At 35.7% G+C, this 26,357-nt stretch overlaps 1 protein-coding gene across 1 annotated transcript in view; it reads right to left on the bottom strand.

Annotated features, from left to right (window-relative positions):
• Window positions 1–16,323, bottom strand: part of LOC129746239 (uncharacterized protein K04H4.2-like) — a 33,424-nt gene extending 17,101 nt beyond the window's left edge. The window contains exon 1 of the mRNA XM_055739804.1: window positions 13,810–16,323. Coding sequence (XP_055595779.1) covers window positions 13,810–16,311 — 2,502 coding nt within the window. The 5' untranslated portion in view covers window positions 16,312–16,323. The remainder of the gene's footprint in view (window positions 1–13,809) is intronic.
• Window positions 16,324–26,357: the final 10,034 nt, after the last annotated feature.

The following is a 26,357-nucleotide window of genomic DNA, read 5'->3' as shown; positions in this document are numbered from 1 at the left end:
CAGACAGTCTGTCGCGAGTAAACCACGAATTTAATGCCAATGAGGAAATATCATCTGACGATGCAACTGTACACTCAGCAGATACTGATGATTCGGAATTTATTCCCTGTACAGAGCGGGCAGTAAACACTTTCAATAACCAAATCGTGTTGAAGATAGGCCCAGATGCACCAGATGACTATGAGGAAATTTTTCCCCGGGTCTACAGAAGGACAATTACCAGACTTGTCTTTGGTGTTCCCGTAATTTTCTCTATGTTTAAAAACCATATGGATCTAAGAAAGACTAATTGTATTTATTGCCCTGAGAAACTATTAGGCCTTATTCAGATAGTTTACAAAAATCATTTCAATAGGGCTAAAGCATTCAAAATTTACATTTCACAAAAAATGTTAATCGACTTACAAACCGCCGAAGAACAAAACACAATAATTGAACAAACACACGAATCATCTCATAGAGGGATTTGGGAGAATAATAAACAAATTTCTAATAGATTCTTTTTCCCAAGAATGAAATTTAGAATTAGACAATTTATAAAACTTTGTGAAGTTTGCAATAAAAATAAATATGACCGCCATCCTTACAAAATTTATTTCGGAACGACACCAAATACTAAAAAGCCGTTCGAAATAATTCATATCGACATCTTTTTGAGTCAACCTTTGATATTTCTAACAGCAATAGATAAATTTTCAAGATTTGGCATAATAATTCCTATCAAATCCAGAACTATTACCGATATAAGAAAAGGGTTACTTAAACTTTTCTCGATATATGGAACACCCGTATTAATCGTTTGTGACAATGAACCCGCTTTACGCTCAGTTGAAATAAGAGGTCTAGCAAATAATATGAATGTCGAGATGCATTTCGTGCCTGCAAACCATAGTGAAAGCAATGGTATGGTCGAAAGATTTCATTCAACACTGGCTGAAATTTTTCGATGCATAAAACCCCAATATGCGGATCTAACTAACAAAGAAATTTTCCGGATAGCTTCTACGCTATACAACAATACGATTCATTCAGCAACTGGACTGAAACCCCGCGAAATCTTTTATGGAATCAAAGATGGGCACGAACGGCCTCTTAACATTAATGAAATGCTAGAGGAACGACACAAATTCTATGACGAGGTAATTTTGGCAAATGAAAAAACACAAAAGAAAAATTTAGACTACCATAACAAGGGTAGAGAAGGGAAACCTCACATAGATATTGATGACATAGTCTTTAAAAAGATTCAAGGAATCAAGCAAAAGACTAAAGAAAAGTATCAACCGACCAAAGCTATTGAAGATAAAGGAAGAACAATCCTCGATAGGTCTGGACGGGAGATCCATAAAGAAAATATTAAAAGACTATAAACTAATAGATTTTTATTTTCAGGATGGAACTACTCATCATCATCATTATGATTTTCCTGCCCTTATCCTTTCCCAAATTCATACAACTACACGATATAACTAACAACCCAGGAGCACTGACTCTCAGTGCAGGAGAAGGTAGAATTCTGGAAGGATATAACCGACTATTTCATACAGTCGATCTTAAAGAGTTAGGAGCTACCATTGACATTTTGGATCAAGTTATACTCAAAATTAATAGTTCGACAGGAGATTTTTCTCAAATCATTCATATTAGACTTAAGGAAGTTAAAAATGTTTATAAAACCCTTCTCCCGGATGCATACAGAAATAAACGATCAATTGAAACACTAGGCAGTGCTATAAAATTCCTCACAGGTAATTTAGACGCAGATGACTTGCGACAAATCGATTATAATATTGATGCTATTAAACGATCTGAAACCAAATTAATGAGTGAAAACAATAAACAGATCATAATTAACTTAGAGTTTCAAAATTCTCTGAAAAAATTAAGTGATGAAGTTAAAAAACATCAGAATCTTATCCACAAGATCAACACGCAAAAAGGCTATCTAGTAACAGAAAATGCTAAAATTTCGATTCTTTTCCAGTTAGATCTTGTATTGCAAACTTTAAGAACTATAGAAAATGGAATAGCACTTGCCAAACTTAATATTGTTAACCGACAACTTTTATCAATTAATGAATTAAAAATTATTGCAGATCAATTAAAACAGGTAGATGTTAGATTGGATAGTTTAGAAGATGCGTACAATTACCTCTCCGTGACAGCATTCTACCATGGACATCATCTTATCATCAGTATTGACATCCCCAGAGTATCTCCCATCATATACGAGCGAATGATTATCGAACAATTGCCTATTCAGAACAAAACTGTTAACATCGGATACCATACAGTTCTCATTAATGCAAATATTACATTTGCTATACTGACTGAACTCGAACCAATAGCCAAAGTCTATATTTACAAAAGAAATGAACTTTCGAATATTACTAACGATTTGTGCATTGCACCTTTAGTTCGCGGACGAAGTGGAAAATGTCCCTTCAAAGAAACGCCGCCTGCTACAGAATTAAAACTCTTGACTTACGGAACACTAGTAGTCAAAGCCACACTACAAAATGTGGTTATGAGTAGCACTTGCGGTATAAACCATAAAGAACTAAAAGGAAACTATTTGATAATCTTTCACAATTGTTCAGTGATTATTCAAGACAGGCTGTTCGAAAACCTTGAACTAACCTTCAAGCATCCAGTCATTTCACCACTCGAAACATATCAAATAGATGAAACTCACCTGGAGCGATATTACAACACTTCATATTTACATGAAATGCACATCCAAAACCGACAACACCTGGAATCACTAAAATTACAGCATTTCTCATCAACTGCAGCATTCATCATTTTTGTCTCGATAATCATAACTGTTTTAGTCTATCGACAGCGTAACGCGATAACAGCATTCATTAAAGGACGCACGGGCCGTGCTTCTTTAGGGGATGGAGTAGTTAGCAACCAAGCCATAGCCGAGGACCCAACATCAACAATTATGTTCCCACCGTTCCAGCATAACACGATACCGAGCGACGTGACAATTTCAACAACATCTCTATTCCCAGCAGATCGGACTTCCCGGAATCCCAGTAATAGTGCGCATTAGATTGAGGTTCTAAACTCTGTAGAGAATAGGAATAAAGTTAGTTCTAGTTTAATCTCCAAGTCGTGCAGTCGAGTTCTCCTTTTTTAAAAAGAATTCCCTGATCCATGAATTCTTAGCTTATATATATATATATATATATCTATATATATAAAAATGAATTTCTGTCTGTCTGTCTGTCTGTCTGCTGTCTGTCTGTCTGTCTGTCTGTCTGCCTGTCTGTCTGTCTGTTCCCTATAGACTCGGAAACTACTGAACCGATTTGCGTGAAACTTGGCAGGTGGGGATATTTCGGGCAGGGGAAGGTTCCTATTATGGTTTGAGACCCCCCCCCCTCTCAATAAGGGAGGGAGGGGCCTCCCAAACAAAAGACAATTTTTTGCATAACTTGAGCACCCATCAAGCAAATGGTATCAAAATTGGTATGGGGTGGTATTTGGGTACGAGGAATATATTTATGAATATTAAGTACTCCTCCCTCCTCTCAGCGGGGTGATAGGAAGGGGGAAGGGGGGTTATCTTACAATTTTTCATATAACTCGCATACTAATCAAGATATTGGAACCTAATTTGACACGGGAAGGTATTTGGATACGAAAAATATTTCAATGATTATTTGAGACCCCTCCCTCTTTCCAGTGAGGAGATATAAAGGGGGGAGGGGGCCTCTTTTATAATTTTTCACATAACTCAAAAACTAATTAAGCAAATGGAATCAAATTTGGCATGGGCGGGTATTTGGGAACGTGACATGTTCCAATGATTGTTTGAGACCTCTTCCTTCTTCCAGCGGAGAGAAAGGAAAGAGGGAAGGGAGTTTTATACAATTTTAACTGCATAACTCGAGAACTACAGCAGCAAATGGAACAAAATTTGGCATGGAACGATATTTGGGTACGTCAAATGCTTCTATGAATTTTTGGTATCCCTCACTCCTTCAAAGAGGAGGATGAAAAGGGGGAAGAGAGCCCCACCTTTTTTTCAGCGGAAAGATATAAAGGGGGAAAGGGAGGCTTCCATACAAATTTTTTGCATAACTCGAGAATTGATCGAGCTAATGAAACCAAATTTGGTTTAATAAAGTATTTTAGTACGAAAAATACTTCTATGAATATTTAGTTCTCCTCCCTCCATTCAATTGGGAGAACGGAAGGGGGGATAGTACTTCCTTTCAAGTTTATGTATAACTCAAGTAGTATTTTAATACGCAAAATTTTTCTATGTGAAACAATTCCTTGCTTGCAGTAGGATGATAGAATTGGAAATTTAGAAAGAGAAGAGGATAGCTTATATTTAAATTTTTTTTAAACTAAATCCGAGAGGTAAAACTTAACATGGAAAATCATTTTAGTATGATTCGATGATTATTTGACACACCATCCTCCTTTCAGTGAGTAGGTACTTAGGAGGAGGGAGGTGAGCCGAATACAATTTTGTTAGCATAAGTTCTCAATTTATGCTAACGAAGCCAATAAATGGAAACGAATATGGCTTGAAAAGGAACTTGGTTGCGAGATATGTTTTTACGATTGTTATAGACCCTTACGCTATACAGTGTAGAGAGGGGAAGAAAGGAGGGGGTTCCAGACAAATTTTGATGTAAAGCTTAAAAACTTATCAACCAATAATGGAACTATATTTGATATAAGAGGATTTATAGGCCCAGTATAAAATGGGTATGATTATTAAAGACCACAACTTCCATTCAGCAGGGGATGACGGGAAGCACAGGAGGGGACTCTCTTATCAGTTTTCAGCATAAATCCAGAACATATCAAGCAAAAACAACCATATTTTCCGAGTTAGATTTTTTGCGTTAGATGAATTTGAGACCCTCCTTTTTCAGGGCGAAGCTTAAAGAAACAGATTAAAACTATCAGAACTTATAGATCAAGATTCAGGAAATTAGTTTAAGTCATCTTTGTATTGCAACTCCAAACTCCAGCTGCAGCTTTTTTTTCGTAGCGGTTGCTTTTGAATTATGTTATAATTTGATTCAAAATAATGCCAATAAAACAATAAAAATTTGAATAGTTTCCGAAAATATCATTTGTTTTTGAAGGGTGTAGCAAAGCACACCGGGTCAGCTAGTATATATATATATATATATATATATATATATATATATATATATATATATATATATATATATATATATATATATATATATATATATATATATATATATATATATATATATATATATATATATATATATATATATATATATATATATATATATATATATATATATATATATATATATATATATATATATATATATATATATATATATATATATATATATATATATATATATATATATATATATATATATATATATATATATATATATATATATATATATATATATATATATATATATATATATATATATATATATATATATATATATATATATATATATATATATATATATATATATATATATATATATATATATATATATATATATATATATATATATATATATATATATATATATATATATATATATATATATATATATATATATATATATATATATATATATATATATATATATATATATATATATATATATATATATATATATATATATATATATATATATATATATATATATATATATATACCATAGCAACACATTCAAGCACGCGTCACCATACGCATACTCAAGCTATCTGTTTCGAACGCACTAAAATCATTCATAAAACTGTTTTATCATGTACTCACATTTTGATTCTTTTAAATATTTGGGCAAACACAAAGCAGCAACATATTTTTTCCCTCCCACACTTTGTGCCAGGTTCACTCCAAAAACCATATACACGGCAACCCACCATAACACAATTTTCGATTTCCTCTTGCAGATAGATAATTAAAATTTCAAAGATTTTCTATTTTTTCAATTCGAGATTTTTTCACAATCAAGATTCTAAATAAAATCGGTTCAAGCTCTTCACAGTTTGTTTTTCATTTACAATTCATGATTGATAATTTTTATTGTTCTAATTTAGTTATTTATTTATTTGAGTATACGGCATCTCACTAAATTATAATTCTAGTTAGTATTAGAGTGTAATTAAGACAGAAATGAAAATTGAAAAATTGACTTGATCTGGAATCGAACTTGAGTCTTCTGATTACCTCTCCGACACCTTACCAATAGGCTAAATCGTCAGGTGTAGTAACTAGTCGCTAAATAAGTCGAGCTGTAGGTCTATAATTCAGTTGACTTCATCGAGTTGAATTCGCTACTAGATTCTAATACAGAAAATGCTCATCGTGCCCCGATCAATAGTGCTTTGTTCGCCTCGAGTCAACAAGTTATATTAAAAATACGTTTTCAAATTTTTTGTCAGAGACGAACCAGCCAAAGGCTGAAAATCTCATAAAATAAGGAAAAAAAATTGTTTGTAGTGAAAAAAATAATGATGGTGAAAATTGGAGAACAATGTATACATCATGTTACAGTGCTTACGTCATAGATCAAGATGAAGATTAAGTTAAAATTATCAAAAGTTCTTCAGAATTATTTTTTTGTAAAAAATGTACCGTTCATGGGTGTTCAGTCCGACCAGTTGACTGAAGTGGGAAAGAGCAACGAGGAATATACGCGAGAGTACCACACCGAGAGAGCACGACAGCTGCTCTCACTGGAAGCGAGATGGAATGTTCTAGGCTGTTCCATATGGCGCGAGCACGTGCTTGTGTGCTTGCTCGTCAGCCTATTTAAGGGCGCATTCTTTATGCGCCTAGGAGTCAGTCGATATCAAACCGCCAAACCGTCAAGATGGGACGGTAGTGTAAATAGTGCAAAGTTGTATATAAAAGTGTAAATAGTAGAAATAAGTACACAAATAGAAAATGTAAAAAGGATAACGAAAGAGTGTCTTGTGCTTTCTTCCGCTGCTTCGCTCCGTCGCCTTGCTCCCGGGTCCAGCTGCCACAATCGGCTCTTTTCAGAGCCTTATCCAGAAAGAGTTTTGGATCTCGGTCAACCAGGCGATCGAGATCCCCCTGAGCCTCGGCCGCCAGGCAGCGTCATAAGGACCTGCCTCCACTGATGGGACAACCATGCGTGGTTGTCTCTTCAGGTCCAATCCCACGAGGGGAGCGGACTATCAGTGGTAGTTTTCCCGAGCGCTCACATTGTCCCGGCCTTGGCCCCCAGGCAGACAGTCTGCGGACCTGCCTCCACTGTTTTTCAACCACCAGGGGTTGTCAAAGCCTTATCCCTGAGGGGGAAAAGGCAAGCAGTGGTAGTTTTGCCAAGGCCCCTCCGTCCTACAGTCCTATGGCTTTTCATGGCCACAACATGAAATGGTCCTTCGAGCCGGATATAGAAGCCGGTACCTTCCGACGGAATACCTCCGTCATGAGTGTGTGTGGAGTGGATCGGGCAGCAAAGTAGGCGAGCGGAGCAGGAAGGAAGCTAGCATCGAGAAGGCAACGAGAACGAGCAAGTTGAGAATAGAATCTTCGAGAACGAACTGGCACTACCAAAATTCCACAACGAGGTCGAGGTCGGTGCAGCGAAAAACCGACACAATCCAGAGGGAAGAAGATCCAGCTAGGAGTGATCTTCTTCAAGAGCATCATCATCAATAGAGGAAGCCATCAACGAGTGGTGTTTCCACTAAAGCCTCATCCAGCTGCGGCGCATTCCCGAGGGCCGCCAAGGTCGACGATAATCCTTCCAGCAGCCGAGGCAATCCCCCGCAAGCATTCTTTCTGGTGGCGAGTATGTTCAGTCCGACCAGTCGACTGAAGTGGGAAAGAGCAACGAGGAATATACGCGAGAGTACCACACCGAGAGAGCACGACGGCTGCTCTCACTGGAAGCGAGATGGAATGTTCTAGGCTGTTCCATATGGCGCGAGCACGTGCTTGTGTGCTTGCTCGTCAGCCTATTTAAGGGCGCATTCTTTATGCGCCTAGGAGTCAGTCGATATCAAACCGCCAAACCGTCAAGATGGGACGGTAGTGTAAATAGTGCAAAGTTGTATATAAAAGTGTAAATAGTAGAAATAAGTACACAAATAGAAAATGTAAAAAGGATAACGAAAGAGTGTCTTGTGCTTTCTTCCGCTGCTTCGCTCCGTCGCCTTGCTCCCGGGTCCAGCTGCCACAATCGGCTCTTTTCAGAGCCTTATCCAGTAAGAGTTTTGGATCTCGGTCAACCAGGCGATCGAGATCCCCCCGAGCCTCGGCCGCCAGGCAGCGTCATAAGGACCTGCCTCCACTGATGGGACAACCATGCGTGGTTGTCTCTTCAGGTCCAATCCCACGAGGGGAGCGGACTATCAGTGGTAGTTTTCCCGAGCGCTCACATTGTCCCGGCCTTGGCCCCCAGGCAGACAGTCTGCGGACCTGCCTCCACTGTTTTTCAACCACCAGGGGTTGTCAAAGCCTTATCCCTGAGGGGGAAAAGGCAAGCAGTGGTAGTTTTGCCAAGGCCCCTCCGTCCTACATTCCTATGGCTTTTCATGGCCACAACAATGGGAATTTTTCATATTAAAGATTAATTATTTAACGTACTTTCGTTTTAACATATATTTTATCGCCTTTTATAGGCACGGATCTCCTCAACTTTTTCGAGTTAAATCTCAAAATTTAACCTTTTAATTCGTACACAATCAAAAATCAAAAATTTCGAATTAAAATATTCATAATACATATAAGATTTTTATTTGTGTGTATTGTGTGTATTGGGAAAGCCATCTATAAACAGGATGAAAATAAATTTGGTTGTTTATAATCATTGCACTTTTATTCAAAAAAAAAAAAAAAAAAAATTAAATAAAATAAATAAAAAATAATTAGCTTATAGAATAAATTTTTATTTGCCTTCAGAGATTCGCCAATACCAAAACGGTCTGGTTAGAATCTAGTTACCCAGCAAACATTTTAGGAGGTATATCGCAGAAACACGAAAATTATTCAAACAATTATACCAGATGGAAAGATTGTATTAAACTTACCAAAATAGCATATAGCTACAAAAGTGTAGGCGATATATCTACAATGACAAGATTCAAACGATTCGATTACTACACAAAATGCAAAATAAACAATTTTAAATAATTTGAGTAAAACGAAAAAAAATTTCCCCGACCGAGATTTGAACTCCAACCCTTCGCAGTTCGCAGTCCGGTATCTTACCATGATGCCAACCCATCAGTTGATAAGATCCACGCCATAGTTCTATATGTGAGATTTTCTTTTTACGAACCGGCCAAAGGAAAAAAGGGAGAGATCGGACAGAGTTTCAAACGATGGACCGCCCATTTATCGTAAATCAGTTCACTCAAATCGTAAATGTTGAATTTGCATATTCCCAACTTTTTGAAAGCGTATTTACGAATTGACTAAACTGCTATCCGACTCAACTATTTTTGGGCAAAGCTTACCGTAAATGAATGATAGAAAATCACTGAATACCAACTTGTTTACGATTATCATTTCTATCACGATTTCATGTTAGCTGGTTAAATAGGTTGAAAGCTTGTTAACTATAAATTCGATTTAGTTTTATAGAGCACGTTACTTATGGTAAGCTTTTTAAATTTGGTTTGATTTACATAATTACACCTTTTTCTGTTGTAGTTAAGTAAAAATAACAAATTTGATATGTTTTTTTCTAAAATTTTGATGAGTAATTAATGTTTTCAAAACTATCTTTGATAAACAAATTTTTGAAGTGATTATTGAAGCAATAAATGTGGTTCGATGAATTTTTTTAACGATTCAAAATCGATTGTTTGTTTTAAGGTTATCTCCGGTACCACATCGTAAAGCTGAGAGTTTTTCCAACACGATGGATTATATATATATATTTATATAACCTAGATAACCTTAAAACCTAGAGATAACCTTAAAACAAACAATCGATTTTGAATCGTTAAAAAAATTCATCGAACCACATTTATTGCTTCAATAATCACTTCAAAAATTTGTTTATCAAAGATAGTTTTGAAAACATTAATTACTCAGCAAAATTTTAGAAAAAAACATATCAAATTTGTTATTTTTACTTAACTACAACAGAAAAAGGTGTAATTATGTAAATCAAACCAAATTTAAAAAGCTTACCATAAGTAACGTGCTCTATAAAACTAAATCGAATTTATAGTTAACAAGCTTTCAACCTATTTAACCAGCTAACATGAAATCGTGATAGAAATGATAATCGTAAACAAGTTGGTATTCAGTGATTTTCTATCATTCATTTACGGTAAGCTTTGCCCAAAAATAGTTGAGTCGGATAGCAGTTTAGTCAATTCGTAAATACGCTTTCAAAAAGTTGGGAATATGCAAATTCAACATTTACGATTTGAGTGAACTGATTTACGATAAATGGGCGGTCCATCGTTTGAAACTCTGTCCGATCTCTCCCTTTTTTCCTTTGGCCGGTTCGTAAAAAGAAAATCTCACATATAGAACTATGGCGTGGATCTTATCAACTGATGGGTTGGCATCATGGTAAGATACCGGACTGCGAACTGCGATGGGTTGGAGTTCAAATCTCGGTCGGGGAAATTTTTTTTCGTTTTACTCAAATTATTTAAAATTGTTTATTTTGCATTTTGTGTAGTAATCGAATCGTTTGAATCTTGTCATTGTAGATATATCGCCTACACTTTTGTAGCTATATGCTATTTTGGTAAGTTTAATACAATCTTTCCATCTGGTATAATTGTTTGAATAATTTTCGTGTTTCTGCGATATACCTCCTAAAATGTTTGCTGGGTAACTAGATTCTAACCAGACCGTTTTGGTATTGGCGAATCTCTGAAGGCAAATAAAAATTTATTCTATAAGCTAATTATTTTTTATTTATTTTATTTAATTTTTTTTTTTTTTTTGAATAAAAGTGCAATGATTATAAACAACCAAATTTATTTTCATCCTGTTTATAGATGGCTTTCCCAATACACACAATACACACAAATAAAAATCTTATATGTATTATGAATATTTTAATTCGAAATTTTTGATTTTTGATTGTGTACGAATTAAAAAGGTTAAATTTTGAGATTTAACTCGAAAAAGTTGAGGAGATCCGTGCCTATAAAAGGCGATAAAATATATGTTAAACGAAAGTACGTTAAATAATTAATCTTTAATATGAAAAATTCCCATGAACGGTACATTTTTTACAAAAAAATAATTCTGAAGAACTTTTGATAATTTTAACTTAATCTTCATCTTGATCTATGACGTAAGCACTGTAACATGATGTATACATTGTTCTCCAATTTTCACCATCATTATTTTTTTCACTACAAACAATTTTTTTTCCTTATTTTATGAGATTTTCAGCCTTTGGCTGGTTCGTCTCTGACAAAAAATTTGAAAACGTATTTTTAATATAACTTGTTGACTCGAGGCGAACAAAGCACTATTGATCGGGGCACGATGAGCATTTTCTGTATTAGAATCTAGTAGCGAATTCAACTCGATGAAGTCAACTGAATTATAGACCTACAGCTCGACTTATTTAGCGACTAGTTACTACACCTGACGATTTAGCCTATTGGTAAGGTGTCGGAGAGGTAATCAGAAGACTCAAGTTCGATTCCAGATCAAGTCAATTTTTCAATTTTCATTTCTGTCTTAATTACACTCTAATACTAACTAGAATTATAATTTAGTGAGATGCCGTATACTCAAATAAATAAATAACTAAATAAGAACAATAAAAATTATCAATCATGAATTGTAAATGAAAAACAAACTGTGAAGAGCTTGAAGCGATTTTATTTTGAATCTTGATTGTGAAAAAATCTCGAATTGAAAAAATAGAAAATCTTTGAAATTTTAATTATCTATCTGCAAGAGGAAATCGAAAATTGTGTTATGGTGGGTTGCCGTGTATATGGTTTTTGGAGTGAACCTGGCACAAAGTGTGGGAGGGAAAAAATATGTTGCTGCTTTGTGTTTGCCCAAATATTTAAAAGAATCAAAATGTGAGTACATGATAAAACAGTTTTATGAATGATTTTAGTGCGTTCGAAACAGATAGCTTGAGTATGCGTATGGTGACGCGTGCTTGAATGTGTTGCTATGGTAACTGGCGGCATAGAGAAGATTCTGTTAGAATTTCAAAAGAAAATCAGTGCCTGCTTTGATGAATTTATGAAAAGGGCAGGCATTACTAAACCATCGTGCATTAATAAGGGGAATTGAAATGAATGAAAATTGGGTGGTTTACTGGAAGATAAAAAAGTAGAACATGTGAATGAAATGCTAATGGTAAGATGAAGTGAAAATGGAGAGCTTTCACGGGGGGTATGGAAGGTTGGCAAATAAACATATGATGCATATTTTTTTGTATGTTGCGGTAATTTATTTACCTCAAAAGAAAAATTTTCGATGAACACAAACACAAACGATGGGAACACAAAAAGGAAAAAGAAGGGAAGAGAGAAAAAAAAAGTTCGGTGATGCAAAAAGCAGATAAAAATTTAAAGAAGAAAAGGAAGAGTATGAATAACATTCAAAATGAATTTAGTGAATTAAGCAGTGATAAGTAAGAGGGAAGTGTAGATAGCAGAAAAATACAAAATAATACTTATAAAAGTAGTGTGTTCCTGGCCAACGTTCCTAAGTAGATTATTTTTTAATCCTAGGTTCGGCTGTAAGTAATGGGTTCTAGTTCTGTTGGTAGCTGATGGGTAAGATGTATTTTTCCCGTTTAACTGTATAAATTCGAATGATCAATCAGTTGCCAGCTAGCCAGGTATATACACGGATGCCGGAATACCTGTAGTAAATGTGTGACATTGAATATGTTATTCATTTTTAACTGGTTGTGTACTTGATTGATTCATTCTTCCAAATATACGTACATAAACACATACTACATTCATTTCATAACAGCTTACACGAAGCCATGGTGCCGGGTATGGAGTTTTGTTGTCTATATAATGTATTTTAATCCATACTTTGGTCAAACTGCGGTGAATCCGTGCACCCATGGTGGATTATCAACATGCAACATACATACATCAATCATGAATTGTAAATGAAAAAAAAACAGCCTCGACCAGGATTTGAGTTCGAGCCTTTTGATTACCTCTACGACATCTTATCAATAGGCTGAATCGTCAGATGTAAATTAGTTAAGCTGTAGCTCTACGGCAGAAAATGCGCATCGTGGTCCTCTGTTCTCCCCGAGTCAGCAAGTTGAAGTAAAAACGACTTTTAAAATTTATTATAGTGCAAAATCCATTAATATTTAATGATGGTGAAAATTGAGGAACAATCAGTGCATCATGTTTCGGTGCATAGATCAAGATGATTTAACTATCAAAAAAGTTCATTTTCCGGTGTTCAAAAATTATAATATTTTCATCACTTGAGAACCACGTTGGTATTTTTTTTAATATTTCTGTAAAGTGTAAAAGGAGATTGCTTTTTAGCTGAAAAATTAATACTGTAGGAAGTACGAAACTGTTCCTCGTGATTTTTTTTTTCAATTAAAAGGAATCTTTCGATTGCTTTGATTCAGTTGAATCATTCAACCAAGTAGGCTCACAACACAACAGCGGTTCAACACGTTCAACTTCTAATTTTTTGTTGATAAGAGTATGATTTCAAAATTTTGAATTTATAGTTTTGCTGTACGTTCTTAAATAATAAAAAAATATATAATATAAAATAGTTTCAACATAAATTTTTAACAGTTTTGAATATGGTTTTTTTTAAACCGTTTGTATAAATATTTAAATCACAATTCTTACCCTTCGTTTGGAAAGCGTGTTGAACGGTCTCAAGTTGTAGTCCCCAATCCGGACAAAGGTGAGCACCGTGTTGAGATTAGCTACGCAGTCGGCCGAGGTGAGTATAACGTCTCTTTCGAGCAGCGTCCCGACGCACTCGTACTGATTTCGGGACACACCGAAAAGTTCCTGACGAGTCCAAACCGTCACCAGCCATGGAATGTCCGACTTAACGACCACATCCGAGTTGGGATCACCGGTCCAGTAGCATTTTGAATCGTCCTCGGCTGTTGGGGTTGGGTCTGTTTTGCCCATATCGGGAGCTACTGTTGGTGGGTCAGTTCCAGGTGACGAGGGAGAAGCGCAGCATACGAGATTGGACGGGCAATTTCCGGTGATGAATCGGAGATCAAATGTCCCGGTATCACGGCATTGATTCGATGGCACACATTGGCCTGAGCATTTAGATGGTTCTGGGTTTGTTGCGCAACATACATTATTGTCGGGACAAGATTGTTTGGATACTCGCAAATCCAGTTGACCTTGGGGACATTGCCCTAATGGAACACAAGCCCCTTCACATGTGTCGAAGCTTGGCTCACCGGGGGGCGTGCAACATATTTGATTTCCAGGGCAGCTTGCGTCGTTGTTTCTTAGATTTATCAGATCGTTATTCGATATGAAGTAGGGGCAATGATAGGCCTCAACACATTTTCCTCTGCATGTGTTCACAGTTTTGGTTTTGCGGCAGCATATTTGATTGAGTGGACATATTGGATTTAAAAATCTCAGATTGATGTCATACGAATATGAATCTGCACAATTTTCGTAGGCGGTGCAAGTTCCCTTGCAATATGGCTCCGTTTGAGGTGTTTTACAGCATACTTCATTGAAGGGGCAGTTACTGTTTAGCGTTCTTAAATCTATGAGACCTATTTCCGAAAAGTATTGCGGACACCTGGCCAAAGGGACGCATTTTCCATCACAATTTGCCGAAATATTAACCATATCATAGATGGGAGGTTTCCTCACTTTCATGCAACAAACTTGATTTATATTACATTCGTCGTTGGAAGCTCGTAAGTCGAACCCAAGAAAATTATCGAGGCAGTTGTAAGGTTGAATGCACGTTCCCCTGCATTTGGAAGTTGCGAGTAGATTTTTGCAGCACACCATACTGCCAGGGCAATCTCCTTCCCCGAACCGCAGATCGATTAGGCTTTTCCCAGAAGTTTGACGCAGGCATTGGTCCAAGTGTGTACACACTCCATCACAGGATCCCTGCTTAACATTTTTGCAGCATACCTTCATCCGAGGACAGCTGGCGGTTGAGAATCTCAGATCAATGCCGTTATCATCGCACTCACTAGGCAGAACACACTTTTCTCGACAGGTTGATTCTGGTGGGAAGGCAACATTTTTACAACACACTTGATTATCCGGGCATCTACTGTTGGATGCTCGAAGATCTATTCCATTTGCCGGATCAAGACACTGTTTTGCGGGAACACACTGTCCTTCACACGAACTACTGGGCTTAAGTTTACTACAGCATATCTGAGGGCTGGGGCAGCCGTTTTGCGAAAGACGGAGATCGATTTCATTGAGATCATCTTCACATTGCTCAACTAGGCTACAAACTCCATTGCAGGACTGCTCTGAAGTTGACTCACAACAAACTTGACCTGGAGGACAACTACCTTGCAATCTTAGATCAACAGAATATGAGTCACTCAAATTGCGAAAATTCTTGCAAAACTGCGGCAATACACATTTACCCTGACATTCTGAATCAACTAATGGCATTTCTGTGGTCATTGACTTTGAATCATAACAACAAACTTTATTTGCTGCGCACAAATTATCACCGAATCTCAGATCGAATCCTGATGAACTATCTCGACTAGGGCATTCACCAATGGGGACACATGTTCCGTTACATTTTTGCCCGTTTGTCTCATTCACGTTTTGAACTTTTTCACAACAAATCTGTTCGGTAGGACAGCTCCCTTTCAAGAAACGAACATTTGTTCCTCCTATTTCGTCTAAACATTGATCTTGAGGAACACATTTAGCTTCACACTGCGCGCTTGAATTCCTACAACAAATCCGACCACCAGAACACCATTCTTCGGAAAATCTTATATCAATGAATCCTGTTCCATCCAGCGATCCTTCACAGTTTCCTGGCTCAACGCAGGTCCCATCACACACGTCCGATTCGTTCCCTTTGCTCACCATTTCGCAGCACACCAAATCACTTGGACATACAGCGTCATTTCCTGCCCTTCTGGTGTCGATTAGACCTTCGCCGTACAACTTGACCTTGCCAGTCGAATCGCAAAGCGCTGCTGCTACACAAATTCCTGCCCCATTCAAGCACTTGATGCTGGCTGATTCAACTACAACAAAATTTCCACCGATCAGCACCAGAAGCAGCAACGATGAACAACTCGTCAGCGAAAGCGCCGCCCTGCTTATTATCGTAGAGCGCCAATTTCCGCGATCCGCGACTTGCTCCATCTCGACCGGTGAACTGTGAACGAATAGGTACCGACAATTAGATTCTAGCTAGTTATATTCAAACCTCAGATTGCCGCCGATATGATGGAGAACATATGATACCTGCTTTCGGGAGAGCGAGAACAAATTTGCCACTGAAACTTCCCCGCGGAATGATAGTTTGCGTGCTTTGAACGTTGAGATCGGTGCTCGATTCGGTCGTTGAAACAAATCGTTTATGCTGAGTGTTTATTATTCTGGAGGTAATTCAGCCACAATTTGACAAGGTTAGTTAATCTTCGATCGGAATGAACCCATTGAAGGCTCGTCTGCTTGAAATGTTTGCAATCGTTGGACATCTCAATAAAATCGTAAGACCCATGCAACATATTGAATTTACTTTTGATTTAAATTTAATCTTTTCAAAGTCAACGCTCATAGAGTTTGAGTACAAGTTCAAACTGTTTTCCCAGATCCACCCTCAAAAAGAAGAACTCCAGATTACCCCCAGTAGTCTGTTTATTATGCAGTGCGTGTCTTTCATTCGTTAGGGGATCTCCTGTCCACCTGATTCCCAACGAAGGAAGAGTAATGGAACTGGGGACAATCGAAATAGATTTCGGGTCACAAACTAGAACAGAAGGGTTTTTACCAAGGGGGGATTTTCTAGAGGAATGACTAACAATGTAACCGAGGGAAAAGCTATTCCTCTTTATGTCAAATCTGAGTATAAGCTTGGCATTATCGAAGCATGAGTAAGTTCAGGAGTGAGAAATTCATAGGATTTTTTTCCCACAAGGGTGAATGAACGATCTTCTGTAGTTACAAACTTTGCTACGGATTGCAACTTTAATTGTTATGATTGAATGGTGAAGCAGAAACGAAAATCATAGGTTCAGTTGACGTCTTCTGGTATTTTAAGCCCCAAGTCTGGTACATTCACTCACTCTTCTAGCTTACATTTTGCGTCTTTCCTGTAATAACGAGGTATTGATTTTATCAATCACGATGCCAGTAATGAACTGGTTAATGTATTGCAGTTAATTCCTCTCAAGGGATGGCCCTGAACTGATGCTGATTTTGGTTTTAAAGGCTGTAATATTTAAGAAAAATTTAGATTCAATTTGAGAACGTAACTTCAACGACCATGTCGGTCGGAGACTTCTATTCACTGAACTCAAGAAAATAGAAATTAATTTATCTTGAAATAGTAAAGCTTAGTTCTTTTAGAAATGAGATACTTTCTTTTACTGATAGCAATTTCCTGGTTATCGGACATTCCGACAGCATTTTGTTGCCTGTAAAAAGTACTATCCTTATTTTTTCAATTTTAAAATTAATGCATTTTCGAGATATATACTATCAAGAGAAATGGGAAAAAAAATTAATCAGTATCCTTCAAATTATATCATTATCAAATCGCTAGCTGGCAAAACCGTCGATTATTCAAGAAAAAATCTGTGCGTGAGTGGTGGAAAAGTATGCAAACACTGTCAAAAATGTCTACGAAGTTCAAATCATGCGTTGAAGTTAAGCACATGATCGGCAACCATGGTTAAGGATCATCAGGGAAGTCTAGACTCATGTAACAATTTTTAATTTTTAACACAGATGGTCAAGCTTGAACAAAAAGTCTTCAGAAACTTGTGTTAAATGCTCTTTTTTAAAGAAGCCGTTAAAAAATGGCGAAAAAATAGTGCCATCTATTGCTTGATTTGTAACTTTTGAACGGCGCAATAGATGGGAAAATCGGGAATTTTTGACTCAGCTGCTCAATTCACAAACAGTGAGCGAATCGAGAATAGTAGGTACCACTATGTGTGTTGCTTGTTAAAATACGAATGATCGAAAATCGCCAAAAAAAATTTCTACCATTTGTTTTAAATTGTTCAACGGATAAATCAAGCATTAGTTTACTTTTTTTTTAATGAAATAATTGGCGCGAAGGACCAAATATATGATAAAAAGATGACGTGAAATGATGAATCATAGATTTTAGGCAGAAATTGATTTTTTTTTCATCAATAAATCACTTTTTTTTAGTTTTAGGTCGTAGATGGTAGCACCATCTTGCTTTTAAACGGAATTGAGACCCATTTTCAACTTTCCGGGATTAATTTAGTTGTCCTGGAAGATTTTGGTCAAGAAATAAGTACTATTTAGGCACCACGTTAACGCTTTGAAAATTTCAAATCACTATATAAAATAATTAGAATTGCATCGAGGTCACTAGACAGCGAATTTCCTGAACCGATCAGACTAATGTTGTACTTTTTGACTGAACTTGATGGATCGGATGGCTAGCAGTATTATCTCAAAAAACTTTTTATTTTATTGAAAAATATAATTTATTTTATTGAAAAATATAAGAAATCTAGCTGAAAGAAATGCCAGCAGAATTCACTGTGCTTTCAGCCCTTAATCATCTGGATTTGGAGAAATTATCCCGCCAAAATGTCACTAAACGTCAATCATTTTTTTACAAAAAAGAAATCTCCTTATATTCTTTACAGAGATATTTAAAAAAAACCAGGTAGGTTCTCAAGTGACGGAAATATTATAATTTTTGAGCATCACGAAATAAGCTCTTATGATCTTTAAATCATTTTGATCTATTATGTACGCACTGCAACATAACATTGTGTCTCAATTTTCACCATCACAAAATTTTTGATTTTTCACTTTTATCAATTTTGAAACACGTTTTTACTTAAATTTGTTGGCTCGGGGCGAACAGAGCACTATTAATCGGGGAACGACAAGCGTTTTCTGCCGTATAATCTAGCAGCGAATTCAACTCGATGTAGTTAACTGAATTATAGAGCTACAGCTTGACTAGATATTGGAATAGATAAATGCATGTTTTGCGTTTTCTAGTATTCCACTGTTTTAAACGGGTTTTTAAGAGATTTTCTCATACAATACTTAATCAAACCGCCTAAATTTCTTCATTTACAAGACGTGAAATGATGAAACAAACGTTCTGGACTAATTTTGAATAAGAAAAATAGGTTATAAATTCAAAAACTTTGATTGTTTTTTAGTAAACCCCACTTTTTCAAGTTTCAAGTCGTAGATGGTAGCTTTACCTTGCAGTCAAAACCAAATTAGGTATCAATATTGATTTTTCAGATTTATTAAGGCCCATGTTTATCATTTCGAGGTAATTCTCCAACACAGTTCTGATGGAGTTCACGCTGAAGAAAGCTTTTTCTAGATTTGCAAAAACTCACCAGCTCAGGAATATACCACTGCCGAAGTTTCTGCTCATCGTAATTTTCGATTTAGTCGCAAATCATACCAATCCCAACAAACATTTTGGATGATTTAACACTATTTATACCGGAGGGGGTCAAATGACATTTTTTAAATGACTGTAACTCCTATTATATTTGTTTTTTCGCAAAGTTTTCTTCATGACTATTTTTATTTTCAAAATGCACGTATTTTTAATAAGAATATTTTTTTTAAAAGTTTATAGGATTCGAAATGTGGTATGTGGTATGTGGTATACCGCAGGGGGTCAAATGACCCCTAACACCTTTTCCGTTAAAACTCTCTTGTTTCTCAACCAAATTAAACGAAATTTATATTTTTGGAAAGCTTGTAACGTGACTCAAATATAATTCTCAGACAATATTTAGCTACAAACATCGATTTTAAAGTTATTGAAAGTTTAAGAAAAAAAAGTCCGAAAAAACATGCTTCGGGGAAAAGACTGTAAGTCAGTTATTAAGTGCTCGAAGAAAAATTCACTTAGTGCTTGAAAAAGCTGAAATTTGAAGCTATATGTTGTACAGGTGGAATTTTTTTTTAATTTTTTAAGATTGATGGCCACAAAAAATGTAATTAAGTGGTGTAAAAACTGTACTTTTTAATGAATCAAAATCTTTCCATTTTGTTCCAAATACCTCTGTTCTTTAAGAAAACAATATGTTTCCCAAACAAACAAAAGCTTAGTTTAGCTTGTTTGACTACTCATATCCACTTTAAATCATTAAGCCCGAAATGCTTCAATTAGTCTTCAACAATACCACCATTTTTTCATGGTTTTAATTAAAATATTAAACTATATTGTGTCAAATCATTCAATGCATTTCGAATTTCATGATCGCTGGTGTGGCTAAGTAGAACGAGTTCCTCATCGCCAATGGTTGCTACTCCGTGATTGATCGAGGTCATCAATTTTGTACAAGGGCCAAAAGAATGCAGCTTGGGATTAGCAACTCATTCTCAATGTACAAAACTTATGCTCTCCCTTTTGTAAATGATCAATAACGGCGCCAGCCACGTCCTAGTAGTCAAAGAGGAATGAAGGATTGTTAGTAAGATACTTTTTAGGATCAACCATAAATCTGTTATTCCAGTTTTCTTCAAAAGGTTGTTTGGAAAAATTCTGAACAATGATAAGTCAGTATCACCAGCTATAGAAACCGTCCATACGTCTGCGAATCTATATTCGAGTATCTCAGGAAGGGTTGTGTTTGTAAGGGAGAGGATTGGATCAGGAGCCATTTTTGGAAAATGGTGCGATCTTCGTTTTATCTACACTTCCTATGCTCTTAGGCAGTTAAACATCCATTTTGGTATGGTGCGATCTTTTGTGAGTGATCTACATTTAAAAGTAAATTCTAAATTTCTAGCTTATTTACCTGTCTGTTATCCCTGTGCAATTCTCTAATTTATAGAACGGCTTTTGAGATTTTATTTAACTCATCAACTATTTCAATATCCTAAACCTTCACGATGAGTTTTTTATTCAAGAATTATATAACACTTTTATATGATAAACATGGTTTAAAGCTTTTATATATAATTAAAAAAAAATGAAAGTTCTGAATTTTTTTTCCTGTGTTAAGGATAGAATCGTTCTATAAATTGTTGAATTTGTTTCTAATATTTGCCTCACAGCAATCAAATTCTATAATTATTCCAGAATAGCCATCATTAAAAATGAAATCAAATGAAATACAGTACTTGAGTGTAGGATTAATTATTATTATAAACATTTTAAATATTTCAAAAAATCTTTTTCAATTTGGTACTAATTCTCGTGTAAAACATTTTTCGATTGCTTAGTAGTTCCATAGTTCTACTTTTGCATGGTTGATTAATTGATTGACTAAATGAACCACCGAAACATAGCCAACTTTACTAAATGTTTGCTGAAAAATATTTTTTTATTATTTTGATAAAGTTTTATCGAATGCTTAATACTGAAATTAAAATTGTACACCAAATCATACAAATTAATGAGATCTTTTCGGTATTTAAATACCAATTAACTAACGACAGAACATTAACAAAACAAATAATGTCACATTATCTGCAAAGGAAAAATGACACTTTGCATATAAATAAACTGTTGTTGTAACTGAATTTAAACAAACGTTCTGCAAAATGCATTTCGAGGAATCGATGAATTTTGATACGCATGATGAGTTAAAAAAATGCATTGCGTCTTTTCAATACGAAGTATTCTGTTAAGTATTATTGAATTATGTTTACTAAATATACTTTTTCTAACTAAGAATTCCGTCAGAATAATATGAGGTACTTGAACCAATCACATATGTTAATTGACTGGACTTTATCGGCCTGTTTTGTAAAAATTAACGCGATCAATAAAAAAATCGATAATAACAACTCTAAGTTAAGAGAAAAGTTATTTTACAAAAATTAGTAAACCCCCAAAGGAAACGGACTTACCAAAGAAATATCAAACGTCGATCTCCGCCGATGTACAAGGGATTTGGGGAGCTCCATCGCTGTCCTATGGTAGGCAATCTGGAATCGATGCTTCTCCAATTTTAGGAGGAGGTTAGGGGGCATCCATTAATTACGTAACGCTCCTAGGGGGGGGGGAGGGAGTAAGCTCGAACGTTACGAATCGTGACAAAGGGGAAGGGGGGAGGTATGCTCATCGCTACGTAACGATTTTAAAGAATTTCAGTTTAATCGCAACTCGTTTGATGTCATGAAGTCTTTGCAGAATGATAAGCAAACCAAAATCAGCTTAAAACTTTTAAGCTTCAACATGATTGAACTGGTTTGTACCCTCTTTAAAGATTCTGAGATACACTTCTTAAAATGTGTATTGGATATTCGTGAAATAACCGTTGGAAAACCGAATATTATGTACATTTTCCCCCAAGAACTCAATCCAACCTTAAGACGGAAATTTTACTATTTTTTCTCAACCGATTGAAAAGATGCAAGTTTGGATATTCCAACGAATATTACTAAGTGGAGTATATTTTGCCTAACAAGTTATGCTCCTTGAATAAAATAAATTAAACAAGGTAGATCATCTGTTCACAAGCACAGAACAACTAGTATTAAGACAATCAATTTATTTTATCAGAGAGTCATCATCAATGAGTACTAAAAAGCGATTTGGACAGATATTAATTCCGTTTTGAAGAACGTAAAAAAAATAATGTTAAAATCTATTCTTACCTTCGAAAATCAGTATTTTAAATCATTAGAAGATGGGGGGGGGGGGAGGGGTAATAATTAGAGTTACGTAATTATCATAGGGGGGTACGTCGAAGCGTTACGATTTGTGACATACGGGGGGGAGGGGGTCAAAAAAGTGCATTTTTTGCGTTACGTAATTTATGGATGCCGCCTTAACTGTTCAAACTGCAGTAATTTAATCACTTCCTATGAAACTTTGTTTTAGAACTATCTACACAAAATTCATAACATAATTTACATTTTGAAATATATAAAATTCTACAGTTTTCCGCTGTCGAAAAAAAACGTGTTAGCTCTGATCACAGCCTACCAAGTCCTACGCAATCACTTTCTTAACTGTCAATATGTTTCCTAAACAAACATTGCCCATTTTCTCTTTTTGATTTGGTTTTTTTTAAATTTTCTTATTGATTAAAAAACATGTTTTCTTGTTAACTTGGTTTTATTTTCATTTTTTCTCAGGGAGTTAACGAGATTTGAAAAGGCGCAGAATAAGGGCCGGCCAAGGCACGGTGAAATTTTAAATTGAAATCCTAAATATGCTAGGATGCTAAGGTTTAGTTAAAAAATTATAATTAAATCCTTTTTTGAAGGAAGAAAACCGTTAACCGAGCTTCTGTGACTGACTTTTGTTTTTGAATTTCTTTTGTTTTTGTAATTCTATTGGCGATTCAACGTCCAACGCTAAAAAGACCCCAGAAAATTTTAAAATGGAAATGATGAAGAAAAGTACCATAGATTTTAACAAGAAACCTGTAAGAACGAATGTTAGCCTAAAGTTAGGTACTATTAGAAATTAAGAGAATTAAAAAATGCCAAAGTTTTAGTGAGGCAACTCTTTAACATCGGGTATTTAAAAAGTAGTGTTGAATTTCTGTTTTTAAACAAGTGATTTCGTTTCGTCTTTCTTTTTTTTCAGATTTTTGTACCGTAAAACGGAGTAACTTTGATCAATGGGATAGCTAATAAGAACATGAAATTTTTCCACGTAATTAATTATCAATAACTAAGTCTTAAGTTAAAATATCTCAAAACTTTTTTCTACATTTAAAAACCTATATGTTGAGTATCAAATTCGGAAAAACTTGGTTTGTTTTTGAAAATTTCAAATGTAAGTAAAAACGTTATTTCAAAATCTTGAAATAACTATTTTTTCGAAGGCTCGCAAACAAACACCCTTAGCGTTTAGAAGCTGCAGGTTGATTTATGTGACAGTTCAACTTTATTCCTTAGTAAATTTATAATTTTGGTGTAGTTTTTGTTGTATTTTGAGGTACATTTTTGACATTGGAAAAAGGGACGTTTTCCAAGAGTAAGCCAGTCTGGGACACAAGGCTAGAAACCCAACCAAATGGTAAAGTTTGAAGGGAAAAAATAAAGAGGAATAGTGCGAGGGTGAATGAAGGCAAATTTTTTTTTGTAGTTAAAATTTTATAAGTAAGTTTAAAAAATTTAGCCCCGTAATTTAAGCAGCATCATTGCTTATCTTTCGATTTTATTTGTTGTTCGGCCTTAAAACATTAAGGATCGCGATGTTGTTATTTTTTTGGTAGAAATATCTAACCAAGAAACGTCGAATTTCAGCATTCTATACCTCAGAATTCACTGGATCAAAAGATACAAATTTAGTATATTTGAGCCACTGAAAGTTTTGTGTTCAATTCTGTAGAGTTTCGTGATTGTTTTTATATCATTTGAGTTCGTTACGAACTGCCTTAGTTTATGAATTACAGTGGTACCTCGACATACGAGTTTAATTCGTTCCGCAACCTTGCTCGTACAAATTACTCGTATCTCGAAGATCCAGACAAAATCGGAAAGGTTGACATCACTGGTTTTACTACCGAACCGAACTTCACTTACTCGTCGACTCGTATCTCGAAAAACTCGTATGTTGGGGCATTCGTATGTCGAGGTACCACTGTACTAGCACTGTAAATATTATGAAGGTGTTTTGTTTACTTTATGATCAAGAAAACTCGATAAAACCGTCAAAATAAAACTGATCAATGTTACCCCAAAGTATCCAATTCTAAATAAAGATAAAACCGATTTTTAATTCAAATTTAAAGTAGTGTAATAAATTTCTGCAACCATGTTTAACGTTCATAGGAGTCCAGAACTGGGGCGGGATTATGGAACTCGAAACAATCGAGTTTCGTTCGATTCGACCAACTTTGGCATTACCGATCTCGATTCGAATGGAACATTTCGAGATGATCTACTACCCGATTTACTCGAAATCTAGTACGTGAAAATTTAGAACTCGAACGAGATTCGTAATACTGATGCTAATTCGATTCGAGTGCAACTCGAAACGGGTAAATCGAATCGAATAGGATTCATTATTCCACCCCTGGTTTTAAAAAATATGAAACATGCCACATTCCCCTTAACAGAAAAAATAATCGAGAAATATTGAAAAAAGTGCACTTCTCTTTTATACAAAAGTAGGCATTTTCTTAAATGAATGTTCATGAGGAATAGTTTCGTACTTCCTATAGTATTAATTTTTCACCAAAAAAGAAATCTCCTTATCATATTTACAGAAATATTTCAACAAAAACATCTAGGATCCCAAGTGACGAAAATATAATAATTTTCAAGCACCAGGAAATAAGCTTTTTTGATCTTTGAACCCTTTTGATCTATAATGTACGCACTGCAACATGATATACATATTGTTGGAGTCAAAAAGCGATCACCTCACCCTGATTGATTATCCCCCAAATGGTTTTGGAAATTGTGCTGCGTAGATACAAACCTGTCGTGGTCAGCTAGCGATGGCAGTTACAAACAATCGTTTTAGTGGGAGCAATTTTTCTCCCTCCCAAATAGTGGATCAAATTTCGAGAGGATCATCATTATTACCGTCAGTAACGATCAATTGGAGCCATCAATGATGCCGCGGGCTCTCAAGGCTCTTGCTACGGGAGAATTTCTGGCAAAGGTTACATAAGAGGGAGCAGTGAGTGGTCAAATGGGGATTCTAGCGTAGGCTTAGTTGTAGAGTCAGTACTCGTTCGGTCCTTCGAACCGGATCCACTATTTGGGAGGGAGAAAAATTGCTCCCACTAAAACGATTGTTTGTAACTGCCATCGCTAGCTGACCACGACAGGTTTGTATCTACGCAGCACAATTTCCAAAACCATTTGGGGGATAATCAATCAGGGTGAGGTGATCGCTTTTTGACTCCAACATTCTCACCCACCCTGAAATTTCCAGAAATTTCTGAAAAGAAACAAAGTATCCTCTTCGACGTACAATTTGATATTTTTGAATTGTTGAAATTATTGGGATTCACTATCACTGTAGATTGGTAAAACGCAAACCTTCTCGGCCTCTCGTGTAATTGATCCAGATGCCGTTTTTAATTTCACCACACGTACAGTGCCATCGGACCCAGGGTACACCTCTTCTATCCTGCCCATCCTCCAGTTGCAGGGCGCAGTACGCTCATCACAAACAACAACTAACCGTCCAACTTCGACCTTTACAGGAGACTTCCAACGTTTGTTTCTTCCTTGCAGCAGGCTAAGATATTCGTGATGCCATCGTTTCCAAAATAACTGTTTCTTTTTACATA

The sequence above is a fragment of the Uranotaenia lowii genome, chromosome 2 (assembly GCF_029784155.1).
Source record: "Uranotaenia lowii strain MFRU-FL chromosome 2, ASM2978415v1, whole genome shotgun sequence".
In the NCBI taxonomy this organism is placed as follows: domain Eukaryota; kingdom Metazoa; phylum Arthropoda; class Insecta; order Diptera; family Culicidae; genus Uranotaenia; species Uranotaenia lowii.
Note: the sequence above shows the minus strand (reverse complement) of the source record. Positions and strands in the feature narration are given on the sequence as shown.